The 21,471-nt window shown below is 35.6% G+C and overlaps 4 protein-coding genes across 4 annotated transcripts; 1 reads left to right on the forward strand and 3 right to left on the reverse strand.

Annotated features, from left to right (window-relative positions):
* Positions 1–42: 42 nt before the first annotated feature.
* On the reverse strand, positions 43–746 carry LOC137821346 (oleosin Ara h 15.0101-like). Its single transcript, XM_068625895.1, has one exon. It carries the CDS (start codon positions 651–653, stop codon positions 153–155), a length of 501 nt encoding a protein of 166 aa, XP_068481996.1. The 5' UTR covers positions 654–746; the 3' UTR covers positions 43–152.
* Positions 747–3,141: 2,395 nt separating this feature from the next.
* Positions 3,142–4,040, forward strand: LOC137822639 (uncharacterized). Its single transcript, XM_068627579.1, has 3 exons — positions 3,142–3,362; positions 3,442–3,579; positions 3,684–4,040. The coding sequence occupies exons 1-3, from the start codon at positions 3,231–3,233 to the stop codon at positions 3,759–3,761; spliced, it is 348 nt and encodes a 115-aa protein (XP_068483680.1). The 5' UTR covers positions 3,142–3,230; the 3' UTR covers positions 3,762–4,040.
* A 12,759-nt stretch (positions 4,041–16,799) lies between these two features.
* Positions 16,800–17,915, reverse strand: LOC137822261 (uncharacterized). Its single transcript, XM_068627151.1, has one exon. The coding sequence runs from the start codon at positions 17,913–17,915 to the stop codon at positions 16,800–16,802; it is 1,116 nt and encodes a 371-aa protein (XP_068483252.1).
* A 2,399-nt stretch (positions 17,916–20,314) lies between these two features.
* Positions 20,315–21,193, reverse strand: LOC137822761 (auxin-responsive protein SAUR71-like). Its single transcript, XM_068627753.1, has one exon. It carries the CDS (start codon positions 21,077–21,079, stop codon positions 20,594–20,596), a length of 486 nt encoding a protein of 161 aa, XP_068483854.1. The 5' UTR covers positions 21,080–21,193; the 3' UTR covers positions 20,315–20,593.
* Between the last annotated feature and the right edge of the window lie 278 nt (positions 21,194–21,471).

The following is a 21,471-nucleotide window of genomic DNA, read 5'->3' on the forward strand; positions in this document are numbered from 1 at the left end:
TAAAATAAGGTAAAAGATTTAGATACAAAAGCAAAACAACACTGAACACCAAAAACAAGATTCAAATTAACAGCAGAACTTGAAAAAGCACATTTGCAAGGGCACCACCACTTCCTTCAATTCAACATTACACATGCATAAGCATTGCATGATTAATAAGCTCCCTGTGTGACCTCATGAATTTTACCCTGAGCATAGTTTCCATAATCCTTTGCCCTCTCTTTCACATCCCTCGCCTTATCAGCAAGGTATCCTTTTGCATAATCAAGGGTGTCAGAACCTGCAGGCTGGTTTGCAGCCAAGTACTTGTAAATCCAAGACAAAACAGCAACGGCAACCACACCACAGCCGCCAGAGAACAAAAAGCCAGAAGCAACTAGGAACAACACAAACGCAGCTGGGACAAGGACGGGGCTGAAGATCACAAGAAGAGGAGTTGCAATGATCAAGCTTATGACAGTGCCTGTGAAGATCAACCCAGACAAGAGCAAGAGTGAGATGCCAATAGTAGCAGCAGTTATGAACTTGACGGTTTGACGTGAAGTAGGGTTGTTGTAGCTGGTGTTGGACTCATAGGTGTTTCCAAAGGGTGGTCCATAGGAGGTTCCATGGGAGGAACCATAGGGACCTGCAGTTCTTTGTTGGTCACTCATGGTTTGGTGTTTTGAAGACTCAACTGAGTTCAGATAGAACAGTAGTGTGTGCTGGTGAGAGTAGAGTATGAGAGAAGGGAAGTGGTATATAGCAGTGTAGGAAGAGGTGGTGGGAGTGTACGCGGCAAGAGAGGAGGGTGCATTGCATGTCGTGGCGGCTTTACATGAAAATGAGGTAACACCTGTCCTCCTGTACCGACCCCTCTGAAACAGCCTTATGAAGTTATTAAGAAACCATGGGAAAGTTGCACAACCTTCTACCACTTAATCAAACCACATTCTCTTTTAATGTTGTTTTTATTTATATTCCCAAAAAAATATTAATGATTTGTGATTTGTATTGTTTAAAAGATAAATCTACTCAAATATGTAAAAAGAAAGAAGATAACACAGACCCTGTCATTCCTACTCATGTCAAATATGCAAAATTTCACTGTATAATGCAAGCTAATGACTGTATAATCACTTGAATTCCTAAGTTTCTTTTCAAAATATAAAAGCAATGTTTTTAACCAATTAAATTGGGTTACTTATCAGAATAACACCCACTCGTTGGTTTAATTACTTAATTAAAAATATGATGAAATATTATTTAGTCCAGGAAAGAATGCATCTACATGCCTACACTCTTCTTATAATAAAAAATATTAAAATTATAAAACGTTATATCTACAAATTATTTATTAATTTCTAAAATATTATAATTATATAATAAAAGAATTAATAATTTTTTATTAAAATAAAATTAAAATATAAATAAATATATAAAATAATTCTAAAACATTTTAATTTTAATTTAAAATATTAAAAAGTGAACTTTAAGCCTAACTCAATCTCATAAAACCGGCTCATAGGGTTGAGGTTTACACCCATTTATAAAACCCATAAAACCGGCTCATGGGGTGAGGTTTGCACCCACTTATATACAATGAGGCTCTAATCTCTAGTCGATGTGGGATTCCAACATAAAAAAAAATCATAATAACAGTTATATAATAAAACCATTTTTAATTTATATGAATTACAGTATATACTTTTATGCTACATAATTTTATCTATTATTATAATTCTGTTTTTGTTTATTTAGAAATCTTTTGTAATAGAACTGTTTGTTTGCCCTGCTGCAAATTTGATATTCCCATGGTGGGAAGAGAAAAACAAATTGACTGGACTTGAAACTGTCTTTTTTTTTTTAATTTAATATGGACTAGAGGTTTAAGTTAAAATTATTTTTTTTTATCATTGATCATAATAATTTTTCATTAGTGAAATTTTGTTTTTTTTAGTTTTTTCTTACTAAAGTTGACAGTGATTTTTTAATGTAAACTAGGTTTCAAAATAATGAGTAAAAGTATTTTTAATTAATGTAAATTAATGTTTTTTATGTTGCTAAAAATTATTTTTTAATTGATATTATTAATATTAATTTTTAATCTACTCTTGCTTGTATTATTTCTCAATCCATATTAGTGAGGACTTTTTCATCAAGGAGAAGATACTTGTTGATGAGTGTAAATTAGGTTTTCTTGTTCACATTTGTTGGAGTTATCTATTGTCAATATAAGTATTGCTATTTAGGATGGTTGTTTCTGTATTTCTATATTTTTTAAAATAATTAAATTATTCTTAACAGTTCTGGATGATTTAGAATAAGAAGTGTTATATAAGAAAATTTTAAAATATAAAATATAAAATATAAAATATAAAATATAAAATATAAAATATAAAATATAAAATATAAAATATAAAATATAAAATATAAAATATAAAATATAAAATATAAAATATAAAATATAAAATATAAAATATAAAATATAAAATATAAAATATAAAATATAAAATATAAAATATAAAATATAAAATATAAAATATAAAATATAAAATATAAAATATAAAATATAAAATATAAAATATAAAATATAAAATATAAAATATAAAATATAAAATATAAAATATAAAATATAAAATATAAAATATAAAATATAAAATATAAAATATAAAATATAAAATATAAAATATAAAATAAAATAAAATATTGTTTTAAAATATTCTTTTCAGAACATATTTTTTTATTTCTAAAATAATAAATTTCCATCCATAAAATATGTTCCAAAAAATATATTTTAGAAACATTTTTGTTAGATGCGGTGAAGAAAGAAATTTATTAGAAGCATAGGAAGAATCACTCTCGTATTTATTAGAGAAAAATTTTGTTAACACCATAGATAACATACCTTTAACACTATTTATAATAATATAATAATTTTTTAACTAAATTATATAAAAAAATAAAAAGTAATCCAACACACATATTACAAATAGTGCAATAATTTAATATTTTTATAAAATTGAAATAAGAAATAATAGATGAAAAGAAATTAAAGAAGTTAGGTGAAGTAATTTGTGGGTTAAAATTTTAAAAAACAACATATTTTATAAGCATTTTTGTTAGATGACTTATAATATGACATGCATGTTATTTTTTGGGGGAAAAAGGTTAGAAATGGAAAGTTGAAAGATGGGATATGAAGAATAGACTCTGTGGAACCATGTCCACTCCTTAGACAGGACAAAGAAATGGCAACCATGTCCCTTACATTTGCAGTTGCAGCACCGTCTCTTTCCCTTCCTTCAACTCCCACTCTCATCAAACTCCATAACCATGTCCTTCACGTCAAGCCCCTCCACTGCACTCCCATTCACCAACATGTACCTTCTTTCCTTTCCTATTATTCAATTGATTCAACTCAAACGCTTCATTCACCTCATATGTTTATTGTTGATCAAGGTTGATGCAGATGCAGGTATCATGTGTGAGCCTTGCAATGGAAAAGGGTGGTTAGTTTGTGACTTTTGTAAAGGCCAAAAGACTAACATCAAAGCCGAAAACAAACGTATCTATCGAAGATGTCCCTCTTGCAAAGCCGTGAGTCTTAGATTGTTTTGCAGTACAATTCACCTTTCAATATCATTATAGATACCAATGCTCTATGTTTTGTTTTGTTTTGCTTTTTTGAAAAAACACTTCAGGTTGGCTATGTCTTGTGTTCTAACTGCAAGGTCTTCAAATGCGTCACTTTTCCTAATTTCAACGATTCTCAGAACTGAATTGACCAACAACTTTCTTTTTCACACATAATGATACCGCTGATCAGCAACAAGGATCGATTCTCTTGTTCATTTGCATTCTTCACACTGCTCTTGTCGATGTACAATTTCACTTCTTTCAGAGGAATCAATTTTATTTACTGGTCAAAAGTTTGAGAAAAAAAGTGTTTCACTGTCATCTCTTTTTTGTATCTTATGGATTACTGTAAGTGATGTGAATCAAAGAAATGTAAATCTTGAAGCTTGATAATGTTATGCGTTCTTGATGCACATTGCAAATTTAGTTTTTCTTTTTCTTTTTGAATTTAGATTCTTATATTGCAAGTGGGGGCCAGGCTTAATTGTGTTACAGAGTCACCCTGTTCATTTTTAAGCATGATATAATCAATTAAGGAAGAGATTCTGCATTGTTAATTAGAGTTTTTCTTTTGATCGTATTCACGTTGTTGTTGTGTTCTGTTTTTGTCTAATGACTATGAGTAACCAACACCATTGCATCTGTGTTACCTGTTTCACACTTGCTTTTCACTTCTACGTGTACAATTTTGCTACTTTGGGAGGAATCATTATACTTGTAAAAAAGTTTAAGAGATTAAGTGATGAAAACTGTTTCCCTGTCATCTTAATGTGTATGATTCAATGTTTTACTGTCATCTTTTTTGTCTTTCTTATGGATATGCTGCAACTGATGCTTGATGCTATTAAAAAAAGTTGTAATCTAACAGCTTTTCATGCATCTAGATGCATACTGTAGTGTTCAATTTTAACTACAGCTTTTATTTTTTAAGGAAAAGGTATCTGTTTTGAAAACTGACCAATTATACATAAGATCCTGCACTATTAGAAAATAACCCCAGCCTCTCTTATTAGGAGGAGTATCAATAAAAAAAACAAAATAATAGTTTTTCATTCTTTTTAATGCAGCTAAGTCAGCATATGATAAATGATTAATATCAAAGGGAGAGTGGAAAAGGTCATGTCTGAATACATAATAATTTATATGCAGCAAATTATGTTTTCAAAATTTAATTCAATGTTTGCAAGAAAACAATGTAACTTCTTCTACATGTGCTGTTTGATGAATAATTCTCAGCACTTTGCAGTTTTCTCTTAACAGGCAAACTTCTATTGTGTGGCTAATATTCTTTCCACAGTTTCACTTATTTAGAAACAAGATATTGATCATAGTTGGAAAGTTTTGAGAGAACTTTTTCCAAGGAGTATACTTGTTCTTGTTCAATTGACTCGTTTTGGATACCATTATTCAGTAACAAATGGAAACCAAATTTGAAACCAAGTGCAAGTTTAGCAAATCATCGAATGTCACAAATTTTATTTATATAAATCTTGACTGTGAAATTCATGTAATTTCACTGCTTTAAGTTACTTTTAGTTGCGTTCCATCCTCATTTAGCTGCAAAAAACGTTTAACAGCCTAAAGTTCTAATTGTATACGTTGGTTTATTTTTTTTAACTTTTTTTCTTTCATTATGGTGAAGCAAAAGATGTATCCAATCTGAAAACTGGGTTGATTGGAAACTGTTTGTCTGCATGGAACTGTTAAAAATCTGATGAGATTCTTTGAAGTATGGGAAAAATCTATAAGCAGGAAAGCAAATAATAAACTATTTTAGTTTACCATCACAGTACAAAGAATAAATTGCATGCTTAGAGAAAATCTAGGTACATATTTATTTTGTAACTGTTTTCTTTCAAAATGGTGCTACTGTTAGCTTCTGCATTTTTTTCAGCTGATTGATTACACATGACAGATATTACATTCTTGACTTTGGAATTAAAAATAGCTATCCTTAATACTTTTCTACTATCGTACCTTGTTTGAATGGAATCTATTGGATTTCAAGCGCAAATATGTTAGATTTGCATGCTGTAAAACTACAATTAGTAACTGAAAGAATATTTTCTGTTTTATTCAATCTGTCTCTCATCTATAACAATGATACATTTATATAACCATAGCATTAGAACCGTACAGAACCGTACAGATTCTTTTTCTAACATAACATCTGTAATTAAGACTAATTATAGATCCATTAATAGGGATTATATTCCTATAATTAAGTCTAATTATAGACTCATTAATAGTGATTATATTCCTGTAATTAATTCTAATTAAGTCTAATAATGATTTTGTCCGGTAATATCCCCTCAAGTTGGAGCATGTAAGTCTTGAATGCCCAACTTGACCAAGATGGCTCCAAACTTTTTAGCATCGAGAGCTTTGGTGAAAAGGTCAGCTAGTTGTGTATGTGTGGGACATAGGATGGAAGAAGGCGCTTGTGAATGATTTCATCTCGAACAAGGTGGCAGTCAACTTCAATGTGTTTGGTGCGTTCGTGGAAGACCGGGTTTTAGCAATGTGAAGTGCTGCTTGACTATCACAATAAAGACGAATTGGGTCAGGATGAGGAACATGTAGAGAAGCGAGAATGTCTTTAATCCACTTTAATTCTCGGGTGGTCTTAGCCATTGATCGATATTCAGCCTCAGTAGAGGAGGCAGAAACCGTTTATTGTTTCTGGGTTTTCCAAGAGATTGGGGAAGTGCCGAGTTGAATAAACCATCCGGTGAGAGATTTCCGTGATAGTGGACAACTTGCCCAATCAGAATCACACCACCCAAAGAGTTGTAAGTTGTTCTCTCGAGGTAGGAGTATTCCTTGTCCAGGATGCCCCTTTAAATATCGAACAACACGAAGAGCAGCTTGCCAATGCTCGGAGCGTGGATTTTGCATAAATTGAGATAAAGCTTGGACACTGCAGGCAAGGTCAGGTCGAGTGAAACACAGATAAATTAACCTCCCAACAAGTCTACGATAAGTAGCCGGGTCAGAAAGAAAAGAACCAGTAGCGGAGCTCAATTTGTGATTTTCTTCACATGGTGTAGTGGCGGGCTTCGCACCCAACAATCCGATTTCAGTAATGATATCTAAGGCATATTTCCTCTGACAAAGGAAGATTCCGTTGGGGGAGCGAGCAACTTCAACCCCCAGGAAGTACTTGAGGCGGCCTAAATCTTTCATATGAAAGCATTGATTTAAGTAGCCTTTAAAACATTGGATGGCAGTACCATTATTCCCTGCAATCACAAGATCATCAACGTAGACTAGCACAACCAACTGTATGTCATTATTATTGAGAGTAAACAGGGAATGATCCTTCGGGGATTGTTGGAAGCCGTAACGAGTGAGAGAAGAAGATAGTTTAGCAAACCAACACCTGGGGGCCTGTCGGAGGCCATATAGAGACTTTTGAAGCTTGCACACTGCCCCTGGTTGAGATTCTTGGAAGCCAGGAGGGAGTTTCATATAAACCTCATCATCAAGATCACCATGGAGAAACGCATTGTAAACGTCCATCTAATGAAGCTCCCAATCTTTTGCGGCTGCTACTGCTAGAGTTGTGCGAATGGTTACCGTCTTTACGACAAGAGAAAATGTCTCGTTGTAATCCAAACCCTCCACTTGATGATTGCCAAGAATTACCAATCGAGCCTTGAATCTTTCAATTGTTCCATCCGAGTTGTATTTGATTTTGTAGATCCATTTACACCCAAGTGCCTTCTTTCCTGGAGGGAGAGCGGTGAGTTTCCAGGTGTCATTGAGTTCGAGAGCATGAATCTCCTGTGCCATAGCATCACGCCACCGGGGTTCTCGGACCGCTTGAGAAAAGAACAGGGGTTCCTGCTCGGTGTGTAAAGAGGCAAGAAAACTTTGATGATGTTTAGAAAAGGAATCACAATTCACAAAATCATGTATAGGATATGAAACACCTGAGGATTCTGTTGAAGGAGGTGACGAAACAGAGGGGCTTGACGGTATCGTGGTGGCTGCGACAAAATCGCGTAACCGTACGGAAGGCAGCTTCGCGCGATGCCCTCGCCCAAGGGGAACCACGACCGTCAGCGGTGGTGAAGAAACCGACGGCGCCGTCTCCGTCGGACGCGGCGGTGGATCCGCGGGTAGCGTCGAGGCTTCTATACGGATCGGAGTCGTTGATAGTGTGGTCGAAGTCATCTGTGAGGGTAGCATCCTCCTTGGCTGGGATGGGAGATGCAATGGGTTGGTTGACGATGCATTCATCTAGGTTTGAGGAGGCAACTTCATGAAGAAAATGTGGGTCCGTTCCAGTTTCTAAAGAGTTGGCAATAATTGGGTTTTGCAATGGTGGTGCAGTGTCCATCTTTTTGGCTTCAAAATATGGAAATTTATTTTCGAAAAAATGTACATCACGAGAGACAAAGAAAGTTTCTGTTTCCAAATCAAATAATTTCCATCCTTTTTGGCCATATGGATACCCGACAAACACACATTTTCGGCTACGACTATCAAATTTATCCCGCTATCTATTTTGATTATGAGCATAACATAATGAACCAAATACTCATAAGTGCGCGTAACTGGGTACACATCCATGGATCACTTCATAAGGAGTTTTTCCTTTTAGAATGGAGGATGGTGTGAGATTGATTAAGTAGCCTGCAGTCAAAACGCATTCCCCCCAAAATTTAATGGGAAGATTGCCTTGAAACCGTAATGATCGAGCAACATTCAGAATATGCCGATGCTTGCGTTCGACGCGTCCATTTTGTTGCGGGGTCCCGACACAGGAAGTTTGGTGAAGGATACCTTATTGAATGAAATATTGTTTTAGACACATGAATTCGGTTCCATTGTCAGAGCGAACCATTTTAACACATTTGTTGTATTGCCTCTCAACGAGTGTGAATTTTTTTTTCAAAGTCACTGATACCTCTGTTTTTTCTTTTAACAAATAGATCCAAACTGCCCGTGAACAATCATCCACAATTGTCAAAAAAATATGAAGCACCACAGGATGAAGGAGTTTTATAAGGACCCCATAAGTCACAATGAATTAAATCAAAAATATTCAAAGCTTGATGCGCACTTAAGAAAAACTTATCTCTCGTTTGTTTCGATTTTTCACAAACTTCACAAACTTTATTCAACTCATCACGAGTACATTTCCCACTTATATCAGGAAGCATTTGCACAATCTTAAATGACGGATGTCCTAATCTTTGGTGCCAAAGTGCTAGTTGATTTTCCATCTTGACATGACATGCTTGAGTCTTCCGTACCCCACGATACCAATAAAGCCCATCTTTCCGTTCACATGCTCCAATCAGCGTCCTCGAAGTGCGGTCCTGTATAATACACAATTTATCAGTGAATGTTACAACACAATTTTCTTCATCCGTCAATTGAGGTACTGAAAGTAAATTGCATTTTAATTTGGGAACATAAAGGACATTTTTCAATTCAAGTCCTTCTTCAAGAGTCACTGTTCGCAAGCTAGAACACGTTCACCATCGGGTAACCCTACGGGGCACCCTTGTATAGTTTCCTTTTCACTCAAATTTTCCAGTGACCCGGTCATATGGTTTGATGCCCCACTGTCAATAACCCACAAATCCCAAATGCTCTTACCAGTCATTTTCTCTGATTCATTTGATTTTTGTTTGCTGATCATATCAACCAGTACTGTAAGGATCTAGAAAATAACCTTAGAGTAGAAGTGATATATTTTAAATGATACCTGAATATTTTATTATTAAAATGAAAATGACATATAAATAGAAAATTCAGTTATTCAGGTTTCATTTTAAAATAACTACCATCTCTCTAAAAGTTTCCTTTTCCTTTCTCTTCCTTCTCTCTAAGATTCTGATCTCTTCGCTCATCAGTTTGACGATCAGAATATACTGTTAGATTCCTGGCAGCAAAGACTACAAGACTGCCCGATCAAAATCTCTGATAGAGTAAGTTTATTTTCGTACCCTTTTCCTTTCCTCTCCTTCTCTATGATTCTGACTACCTCGCTTATCAGTTTGGCGATCGGAGTCTGCCGTTGGACTCTTGGTAATGAACCCTATAAGTTTGCCGGATCAAAATCTCAGATAGAGTAAGTTCCTTCTTGGCTCCTTTTTCTTTTGAGTTAATTTTGATCTTATTAGATTTTGTACGGGTTAATCTCTGTTAACTCAAGGTCCTAGTTATATAGTTAGATTTTGATTAGGACTTTGTGGTGCAAGTTAATTACCTTTAGCTTTTGGGTAGATTTAGAGCTCTTAGTGAGCATAAACTAAAGTTCAGGTAAGGGAAGCTAGTCTTATTATTTTCAATAAAACCCTAGGTTAGAAGATTCTGGATGTGGAGGAGACGTGGTCACCAATTCCAATTATTTTTGCTTGCAGGATTGTCTCTCTTGAAGAGTAAAGTAATATATTGACTGGAATGGTTGATTTTGAATCTTTTATATTGATTTTAAGGTGAATAATTTGTTGAAACTGTTTGTGATTTAGAATTGAAAGTGTTTGAATGATAATATAAATGAGTTGAGCTATTCTTTTGAATATTTTGGTTGAATTACTTAAGTGAGATGTTTGATGAGAAGTGGTTGTGTGATTTCAGATGATGATTGATTTAAAGAGCATATATTTGGAATTAATTATGTGTTTTAAGTAAAGTTGAGATATATTTGGATTGTTTAGAAAGTTTATATATGAAGTGATTAAGTGGTGCATTGATATGTTAAATGATGTATGTAATGAGGTTAAAGTGTGATCAAGACGTAGTATTTTCAGGAAAGGAAATACCATGTTGAGATTGTTATTAGGGTGTATTGATTTGTGAGTGTCCTGTGAATGAGACGATCCTGACTCTACTGATATAATGGAATCAAATAGATGAAGTTATTCAGTTGGTGAGAGTCGAAGGAGGTCCATTTGACTGATTCTAAGGTTTGAAAGAACTTATCAGAGCATATCAAATGGATTTACCCTGTCATATGAAGATGATGAGATGATGAGATATTGAGATAATTATGTGCATGGCTGTGTGGGTTTCACAGCAGTAGTATGACAGGTGCAGGTCTCTGGATGCTAATTTCAATACACGAGTCTTCCGGAAGTAGAGTCAAGTGTCTATGTGTTGTGAGTCAGTAAAAGTCTGACATGTGAAAAATGAATTTTATGAATGTAATAGACACTTCATGGTTTGAGAAATCATACGAGAATTGATGAATTATGCTTATTAATTTGAAATTTAAATTATATCAAAAAATTTTATATAGATAACTTACCCTGTTATTTGTTTGTGTTTGTTTCTTTATCTGTGATGATCGTGTTTTACATGGGAACAGATGAGATTGCAGGTAATAGAGCTCCTCACTGAGCAGCAGAAGGATTAGATAGATTTAAATTGAATGCTTTGTTTTGTTTTGTTTTTAAACTTTTTGGATGTTTATATGTTAATTAGATATTGTACGTTAGTTAGATATTGTACGCATATTATTTTTATTTTTTTTTTTTTTAAAAAAAGTAAAAGTTAGGGATGTTACAAGTACCTTCCATTGTTCATTGGTCAGACCTGCCATCTCAAGTTTCTTGTCGTCATTGTTGGCTTGACTGTTGCTTCCACTAGCGTGTGCCACATTTGCACGTGTCGGGTTACCTTTGTTTCGCATCCCTTGGCGTCCCCTGCCGTTCCATTTGCCTTCACCTTTTGGTCTGTCACCCCACCATTCGGGATATCCGATCAATTGGAAGCATCCCTTCATGTCGTGACCATTTTTACCGCAATGACTGCACGTCATTAATTTCCAAAGTAAGTTGCCACCACCATTCCCTCCTGCTTGCATCTTGACAAGTCCGACCTTAGTTGTTGAATTCTAGGTCCATTCACGACCGAGAATCTTTCTTTAATGTCTTCCCACAAGTTATGTGCAGTCTCAGCATATGCTACTGTGGATCGTAAGCTTGTTTCAATGGTGTTTAGAATCCAAGAGACAATCATGGACTGCACGGTCCACCAATCTTCAAGGTCGGTGCCTCATCCTCTGGTTGGATATGTGTTCCATCAATGAAGCCCCATTTTCTCCGGGCACGAAGCGAGATCTTTACTGCTCTTGCCCATTCGTCGTAATTTTCTCCGCGCAATTGGACTTGCGTGATTATGTTTCCGGGATTGTCACTCGCATTGAGATCATATGGCGAGTAGGTCTTCTTAGCACCTCCTCCTTCGTTGCCTTTGCTTTGTGTTTGTCGGGTATCAGAGTTTTGTGCTCTGATACCATGAAAGAATATTTTCTGTTTTATTCAATCTGTCTCTCATTTATAGCAATGATACATATATATAACCATAGCATTAGAACCGTACAGATTCTTTTTCTAACATAACATCTGTAATTAAGACTAATTATAGACCCATTAATAGTGATTATATTCCTATAATTAAGTCTAATTATAGACTCATTAATAGTGATTATATTCCTGTAATTAAGTCTAATTAAGTCTAATAATGATTTTGTCCGGTAATAGTAACCTTTAAATTATTAGAAATTTCATATTTTATTACCACCTCCATATCCTCTCTTATAACAGGTTTCAAGAAAGCAATAAACAAAAGTGTTGCTGATCATGGTTGATGATGCGATACTCAATCTTTCATTAGTGTGGGGCATTAGTGTGTGTAAAAGGTATTTTGATGTTTAAGTCAATGTTCGGTATGAGATAGTGAGTTCAGTAAATTTTCTCTCTCTTGGATCACATTTCGAGCAATTTAAAATTCTTGATGCGACCACTTCAGTTAATCTTATTTTGGGTAATGTTTGGATTGTGTTGGTAAGCAAGATTTGGAGGCATAGGAATAATTGTTTATTCAACGGAGAAGTGATAGACTATTTTTGAAATCTTCTCCTTGACACTGATTAAGGTTTGGTCTTGATCTTGTTAAAGGTACATTCAACAGGTTTCTCATTCTCTGATTGGTGCCTAGAACCCCTGGCATGTATGTACTCAATTAATAGTTGCTGATAGGGTAGCGGGGTTGGACTTTGAATTTTAAGTTGTTTTTTAACTAGTTGTGACATGGTAGGCAGTTGGGGTTTTCTTGATGTGTGTAGCTCTTTTGCTTTGTAAGAGGGTTTGACCACCCATAAAGTGAATCACATTTATTATATCTTTTCTTGTTGATAAAAAAAGTGAGTGTAATAAATACTGTTTAATGTGTACTTTTATCTTAGTTGTGTCTTTTTATAGGGTCATGATGAGCTTCTGACACTCGACCAAAATTAAGTTAGATTATTAGATTAATCTTCGAACTTTAGATTACGTTAATCATGTTGTTGTGTTAATGGGTCTATGATGGATCTATAGGAACTATATTGGTCCCGTAATCAGAAGAATATTCTTGATCAAGACCCTCCTCATAATCATACAGTACAGAAAGTTAAATGCATTTAATATTGTATAAACATAAAAAAAAAATTGATGCTATTTTTTTTTTAGTATTAAAAGGATTATTATTAACAGAATGTTACAGCTATAGATTTAAAACTATTATGAACAATATATATGTTTTGCTGTTAAATTGTGAAGGCAGCACATATATATATCAACATATGCCACTAATTATTTGGCCATGTGCTACGTTATAGTATTTAACACAAGTCTTCACGATCTTAATAGAAGATTCCATATGTTGCAGGAGCTTGTAATTTAAGTCTAGTCTTGTGATATACCACAAATAACGAGGGTTAATTTCTCAACTTTCACTCACGTGTTTTCCCTTCTGAAATGCGGGCATGTGAGTTGTGTATAATACAAGTTTGAAAATTTAATTTTTCTGTCAGTGTAAAATTCTTCTGCAAATGTATTGTTAAATTCATTCTACTAAAAATGAGATACTAGTATTAACAATCTATCATTAAATGATAATAACATGAAAATAAAATTTACACTAAATGTAGAACATCAAGCATGGCATTGGGATTGGGGGAGACGGATAGTTGGGTCTGGAAGGTTGGGGGCTTCAAAGATTTACATTTAACTCAGCCTATATTTGTAAAACAAGCAATCACTCACTCACACTTAAATTCTCTTTAAAAGAAACACTCTTCTTTGTAATTCTCTCTATTGTATTTCTTTCTGTGGTGCATCTTACAAATGAGAGAGCATCCTTTTTATAGGCTTTAGGAAGCTCTTCTAGAAAGATCTACATTATGACCTTAAAATCCCACTAAGAACATAATTAAAATCCCACTTACAACTTTTGACCTTTCACCTATCCAAACCCTCATTCTATAATATTCTAGTAACTTCTAATTTTAAAACCCACAAACTAACATTTAAAGTTTATTCAACAAAACTCCCCCATAAACTTAAATGTTTCTACCATCCATCATGCCAATCATCTTCTTGTATTTGTCGAAAAAGAGGTTTTGTGAAGATATCAGCAACTTGATCTTGACTTGCCACATGCACCAATTCCACACTTCCTTTTTTCACATGATCACGAATAAAGTGAAAACGAACGTCAATGTGTTTGCTTCTTTCATGGTTCACTGGGTTCTTTGCCAACTCAATTGCTGATTTGTTGTCAACATGAATCACAGTTGCATCTAGTTGCTTTAGCTCCATCTTACTCAACAAGTTTCTCAGCCATATCGCATGACATACACACCAAGATGATGTCACATATTCAACTTCACACGTTGATAGCGTCACGATCGGTTGCTTCTTTGAAAGCCAAGAAAATGCTATGTTGCCCATAAAGAATACATATCCCGATGTACTTTTCCGATCATCTATGTCTCCACACCAATCACTGCCAGAGTAACCCACCAACTTGTAATCTTCTGCTTTTGAGTAGAACAATCCAAGTGATACAGTACTTTGGATGTACCGTAGGACTCGCTTCAACGCCTTCCAATGTGAGTAAACTGGTTCCTCCATGAATCGACTTATGATGCCGACACTTAATGAAAGATCCGGCCTCGTGTATGTGAGATAACGAAGGCTTCCTACCAAACTCCGGTATCTACTTGCATCGACACGTTCTCCTCCATCGAACTTTGAGAGTTTTGCACCTGGTTCCATTGGTATTGATACTGGGTTGCAATTTTCCATCTTGTACTTCTTCAAAATCTCTTTTGCATGTCTCCTGTGATACAAAAATACCCGTCTCTTTTTGTCTAACCTCCAAGCCAAGGAAAAACTTCATCAATCCCAAATCTGTCATCTCAAATTCCCGTCTCATTGTGCCCTTAAACTCTTCTATCATCTCATTATTGTTACCCATAAAAATGAGATCATCAACATAAAGAGCAACAAATATCATGTTACCTCCATTGTTCTTTGCGTAAAGAGCATGCTCGTAAGGACATTGCTTGAACCCGTTCTCCTTGAAGTATGTATCGATACGAGTATTCCATGCCCGCGGTGCTTGCTTCAACCCGTAAAGTGCCTTCTTCAATTTTAGCACCTTCTTCTCCTCTCCGATTTTCATGTACCCAGGTGGTTGTTCGATGTAGACTTCTTCTTCAAGCACACCATTCAAGAATGCCGACTTGACATCCATTTGAAATATCGGCCATTTAAATTGAGCCGCTTGGGAAATGAGCAATCGAATTGTCTCCATTCTTACAACGGGAGCAAACACCTCATCGTAGTCAATTCCCTCCTTTTGTTTGTATCCCTTCGCAACGAGTCCGCCTTGTATCTCTCTATCTCGCCTTGAGCATTCATCTTTTTCTTGAATATCCACTTCACACCAATGGGCTGACTTCCCTCTGGCAATTCTTTTAGCTCCCATGTGTTGTTGCGGTCAATCGCTTTAATCTCCTCATCCATGGCAGTTTGCCACTTCTTGTCTCACACCGCCTCTTCAAAGCTGATATTTTCTGCATCTGCCAAAAGACATACTAGGTGTACCTCATTTGTCGAATCATACTAATCATGCAAACTTCGAATTTTAGGTTGTCGTGGTTCATCTTCATCATCGGTTGTTTCGGAATTTATACTTGTCGGTGATGATTCTCCAACTTCAATCATAACCTCTGAAGAATTGTTTCAATCCCACTCGCTTGCTTCATTTATTTGCACATCACGACTCACCGTCACCTTCTTGCTTATTGGATCAAGTAGCTTGTACCCATTTGTCTTCTCATCATATCCAATAAAAACATACCTTTTGCTTTTGTCTTCGAGCTTCGTTCTTCGTTGATCTGGTACGTGTGCATAAGCCACACTACCAAACACTTTGAGATGAGAAACTGTTGGCTTTTGTCCGCTCCATGCCTCTTGTGGTGTTTGATCATCTAACTTCACATGTGGACATCGATTTTGCACATAGATGGCGCATTGCACAGCTTCCGCCCAAAATTCCTTTGGCATCTTTTTGCTCTTAAGCATTGATCGAACCATGTCGAGAATGGTCTGATTCTTCCTCTCGGCCACACCATTTTGTTGAGGAGTGTATGGTGCAGTTAGAAATCGCCTTATGCCTTGCTCCTCGCAATACTCCATGAAAACCATTGAAGTATACTCGCCACCTCTATCAGATCGTACAGCTTTGATCTGTTTATCAGTTGTCCTCTCCACCATCACCTTGAACTTTTTGAACACCTCAAATGCCTCGGATTTTTCTTTCAGAAAGTAAACCCAAGTTTTCCGTGAGAAATCATCAATGAAGGTAATGAAATACCTTTTACCGCTGAAGGACTCTGGAGTAATTGGTCCACATATGTCGGTATGAATCAATTTGAGAGGTTGCTTAGCCCAATATTGAGCCTTCTTTGGAAACGAGGTTCTCACATGCTTGCTGAGCACACATTCTTCACAAAATTTTCCCTCGTAGTCCATGTTGGGTAGCCCGTGCACCATATTCTTCTTCGCTAACTCTTTTAGTCCACCATGATGTAGGTGACCAAAACGGAGATGCCACAACAATGCCTTATCTTCTATGTTGACTTGCAAACATTTTTCTCGTATGCTTCTCAAATTCAGCTTGTACATCCGATTTCTTGCCATCTCGATTCGAGCAACCAAACGCCCTTGCTTCTTCTTCAAGTGTAGGAGTCGATCTTTCAAAAATATCGAGTAACCTTTCTCCGTGAGTTGCCCCATACTCAAAATGTTGGTCTTGAGGTCTGGTACGTAATAAACATCTTGGAGTGACCCAATTAAGCCATCCTTTTGTAAGTAGCAAACCGTACCTCAGCCTTTGACCTCCACCTTTGATGCATCTCCAAATGACACATGACCATCTTCAATCTTTTGCATATCTTTGAATAGGTACTTGTGACCGCACATATGGTTGCTTGCTCCTGAGTCGAGGTACCACAGAGTGTCATTGTTAATGTTGACTTCATCTTGAGCCATCAAGAGAACACCTTCATTCGTTTCGACTTCCAAGGCTAGGTTGGTTGTTTCTTCTATCTTTATATCAGCACGACAATCTTTTGCGAAATGCCCCACTTTACCACAATTGTAACATTTGTCAGAGTTACAATCCTTCGCATAGTGACCATATTTGTGACATTTGTAGCACTCGATGTTGGAATAATTCGATCGGCCGCCTCTTCCTCTACCACGTCCTCTTCCACGCCAATTTGGTTGGCTCGACTGTTCCTTCTCCTTATAGTACCCTTCATGGTTGTTGCCTTTTCCACCACGACCGTTTCCACGACTTCCACGACCACGCCCTCTATATTGAGAATTTTGATGATAGAGTACCTTTTCGTCTTTGATTGACGCCTTGGTTTGAAGTGCTTGCTCGAGTGTTTCCTCCTTCTTCTTCTTCTTTCGTTGCTCGTGTGCCTCGAGAGAACTGGCGAGCTCGTCGACTGTGAGCGTCGCAAGGTCCTTTGACTCTTCTATCGCGCACACAATACTCTCAAAATTGTCTGTTAATGTTCTCAAAATCTTCTCCACAACTCGTGCATCGGTCAGAGTTTCACCGTTTCGGTTGAGTTGATTCACCACAGCCTGTACACGCGTGATGTAGTCAGATACACTTTCTGACTCCATCATCTTCATGTTCTCCAACTCGCCACGCAGAGTTTGTAGACTCACTTGCTTAACTTGGTCAGCTCCTTTGAACACCTTCTCCAATATGTCCCATGCTTCCTTTGAAGTGGACGCACCAACAATCTTCTCAAAAATTGCCTCATCAACAGCTCTATACAACATGTACAAAGCTGCCTTATCTTTCGATCGCGTCTCTTTCAACGCCTTGGTTTGAGCCGCCGTATAACCCGTGGTATTTGTTGGTTCTTCAAAACCTTCTTCGACCACCTCCCATGAATCCTGAGAACCGAGAAGAGCTTTCATTTGAATGCTCCAGTTGTCATATCTGGTCGCCTTCGTTAACCGTGGTAGCGGTATTTGACCCGTCACATTCGCCACTGGCTTTGATACCAAATTGTAAAACAAGCAATCACTCACTCACACTTAAATTCTCTCTAAAAGAAACACTCTTCTTTGTAGTTCTCTCTATTGTATTTCTTTCTGTGGTGCATCTTACAAATGAGAGAGCATCCTTTTTATAGGCTTTAGGAAGCTCTTCTAGAAAGATCTACATTATGACCTTAAAATCCCACTAACAACATAATTAAAATCCCACTTACAACTTTTGACCTTTCACCTATCCAACCCTCATTCTATAATATTCTAGTAACTTCTAATTTTAAAACCCACAAACTAACATTTAAAGTTTATTCAACAATATTCAGGTAAGGAGGGATCGGGATGGGGAGTTTTCTACGGTATACAACAGGCTCTGGATGTGTAAAGTCTTGTCTTCTGCTTTATTCATTGCTTGGAGGGTGTTGGAAAATATGATTGATTCTAGGGTTAAAATTCCTTGTGTTGTTTGTGCGGGAAGGAGGAAGAGTCGTCAAGTCATTTATTTTCCGTTTGTGGTTTTGCTTGGCGTGTTTGGAGTCTTTGCTTTGAGTGGCTTGGTGTGTCGTTCGTAATTCACAAGGATCCTATGTCAAATTTTTATAATTCAGGTTGTGTCAGGCTTCTGATTCGGTTAATGATGTTTGGGATGCAATTTGAGTTGGAATAGTGAATGAAATCTGGAAACATAGAAACTCGGTCATCTTTAATAGAGGAGGGACAAATTTGTTTTGGTAGTTCCTTAGTCAAGTTGGTAGGGGTGTCTAGCTAGGAGAATGATATTTATTACCGGATAAAATCATTATATTCTTAATAATGATTTTGTCCGGTAATGATATTCCTGTAAAAGGGTTAGACCACCCCTGAAATAGTTCCTATTTATTTACTTTTTATTACTGATAAAAAAAAATCTCATTTATAAATTCTAACTGAGAAATAATTGAATATTATTGAGCTTTTATGAATGAACAATTGAAACATGTGTTGGTGCATAGGATACAGTGGAATTACAACTTGTAATGTCAATGATTTTACTAAAGGCACATGGGAGGGAATTCAAGTCAAGGGAAACAGTATGTGGCTTCTAAGATGGGAAAGTTCCGTAGATTATCCGTATGTTAGTTTCCACTTCGGTTATCACGTGGAGATCTCACATATGGCTACTATGAGATATCAAAGATTTAACTTCAATAAAAAAAATACTTATATTGTAAATGGTTATATATATTTTTTTCTATTTATTTTTACTTAAAATTGATTTTTATTTTTAGTCTAAACTTTAAATTTCTTAATACTTATGGGAAATGTATTGAAATAAGTCATTGTTACTTTTTGTTACATTACAAACAAACTTTCTTAGAATGTTAAAATATTTTAACTGAAGATGATGTTATAATATTATAATATATTTTATATTTGAGTATAGATTATTTGTTTGTTACTCATTCGTCTTTATTATAAATATAGGTCTAAAATTTAAATTAGGAAAAAAATTAATTTTGCATAAAAATACATAGACAAAAAAAAATATTTAATCATACATTATGAAAACCATTTTTAAAGGAATAATTATGGATTTGCTTATTAATTATATATTTTATGTTGTGGGGGACGATTTATTGAAAAAAATCATATTTTACTTCCATTATCTGAAATTTGTCAAACTAACCACACATGATTCACTTTTTAATATCATCACAAAGCCTACCCTAACAAGACTCTACCCTCATCTTACGAGCCTCTCATCCCTAAAAATAATTAACTATAAATTGAACATTAGGTGAAAGATTTTTTACGAACCTTCATATTTTTTAATCACCAATATTGAATAATCCAACCCTCATACAACTTATAAAAACAAAAACAGTCGATGAACAAAATACTAACCAAATTACACAAAAATCATCTAAACTACTTTAAAACAAAAAACTCCAAAACCAACAACTAACAAATTAAAATCAAAACTAAATCGAGTTTAAGGTTTAGAATTTAGGTAAATCATAGGTTCAAGACACCAATCTAAATAAGAAAAACAAGTATATAAACTTTTAGAAAAAATCCAAGATCAAACTTTCATTTAAGGCAAAGAGAAATCTCACTCCCCCATTTAAAAGTGACTTTGTTCATAACACACCAAATCTCACTCACTACTGAATTCCAGATATTTCCCAAGTCCAAATTAAGGAAACTTCTGATTAATACTGATGTGCGTGCGTGATCACCAGTTTCGTAATTCCTAACAGGTGTAAAAACATATAAGGCCCAAAATTGATCATATTATATTATTTATAAAAGAAGAAAACAAAAGGGTAAAAGAAATTTATGAATTGAAATATAAAATAACAAAACTTTCTATTCCAGAATACAAAATTAGTAAGTAGTACTCAGATTTTGTCATCTATGGAAGCTTTTTGTCTTATCATCATCAGTCCAAAACTGGTTAAAGTACAAGATTTGGACAATGATGAAAGTTGTATTCTTTGCTTAAAGGGTTATCCCACATGTAAGTGATGAACTCACTCTTACCCTCATACATGGACTGGCTTCCACAAAGGGAAAAAGAAAAAGGAAACAAAAAAAATGTATAAAATTGTTAAAATCCTAAACTATCTGCACATTGGACTTTGAGGTTGATGAGAATAAGCAAGGTGGTTGGAGGAACAGTATCCCATCATTTTCTCAATGCTAAATCTGCATTTCTGAGTGAAAAACTTGTCCTTTCTCTCCACCATCTTCAAGATACCCTCGAACACCGAGACTTCACAAGGAATTCTGAGAACCCCAGTTTGCTCAAACCCAAACTCTTCCTCAGCTTCTCTAAGTAACATGTGAAAGGCTTGGTGACCCAAATACTCGGTTGGTATAACGAACCTGCTAAGCTCCACGCCAACACAAACAGCAACGTAGCCCTTGGGAACCACACTGCTCGATCCTCCTCCTTCACGTTCAGACAGAGAAAGTGTTCTTTTCAGAAACTTGATGCTTCCACTTGTTTTTGAAGAGTTTGCAACCCTTCTCCATTTCTTAAGAATCTGTTGAAGCCTCACTATTTCCCTGATCTTGTTAGGTTTCTTGGGAGGATCCATGGACATGTTGGAACCCTTGCTATGGGTTATGGGTTATGGGTTATTTCATAGGGCTATCATGGGACAGTAGAATTGAACCTGGTTTTCTCTTTGGTTGAGTTTGGCTAATAATAGGGTTCCAATTTATAGAAGGCTGCTTCTTTGATGACTCGAAATATTAAAAGGTTAAATTCCATGAAGAAGGAATATTATATTTATAATGAGTGTTTGGGTTTTCTATGTCACATGCATGCATGAGAAAACGAACAAAAAAGTTTTGTCCAGGTTAGGATGAGTTAAACGTCAAGTTGCGTTTCCCATGCTTCACATGTGAGTGATTAGTGCACGTCAGAGCTTTCCTTCTACCTCACCATTCTTTGTTTTCAAAGCTAAATCCACCATGCTTTTCATTAATTTAA

The sequence above is a fragment of the Phaseolus vulgaris genome, chromosome 9, assembly GCF_000499845.2.
Source record: "Phaseolus vulgaris cultivar G19833 chromosome 9, P. vulgaris v2.0, whole genome shotgun sequence".
NCBI lineage: Eukaryota > Viridiplantae > Streptophyta > Magnoliopsida > Fabales > Fabaceae > Phaseolus > Phaseolus vulgaris.

What these genes read in the sequence shown, in the direction of transcription:
- LOC137822261 (XM_068627151.1), bottom strand. Translation starts at nt 17,915, where the DNA reads ATGAAAGCTCTTCTCGGTTCTCAGGATTCATGGGAGGTGGTCGAAGAA.
- LOC137822639 (XM_068627579.1), top strand. Translation starts at nt 3,231, where the DNA reads ATGGCAACCATGTCCCTTACATTTGCAGTTGCAGCACCGTCTCTTTCC. An exon ending in GCACTCCCATTCACCAACAT is followed by an intron (nt 3,363 to 3,441) that starts GTACCTTCTTTC and finishes TTGTTGATCAAG; the next exon opens with GTTGATGCAGATGCAGGTAT. An exon ending in GATGTCCCTCTTGCAAAGCC is followed by an intron (nt 3,580 to 3,683) that starts GTGAGTCTTAGA and finishes AAAACACTTCAG; the next exon opens with GTTGGCTATGTCTTGTGTTC.
- LOC137821346 (XM_068625895.1), bottom strand. Translation starts at nt 653, where the DNA reads ATGAGTGACCAACAAAGAACTGCAGGTCCCTATGGTTCCTCCCATGGA.
- LOC137822761 (XM_068627753.1), bottom strand. Translation starts at nt 21,079, where the DNA reads ATGTCCATGGATCCTCCCAAGAAACCTAACAAGATCAGGGAAATAGTG.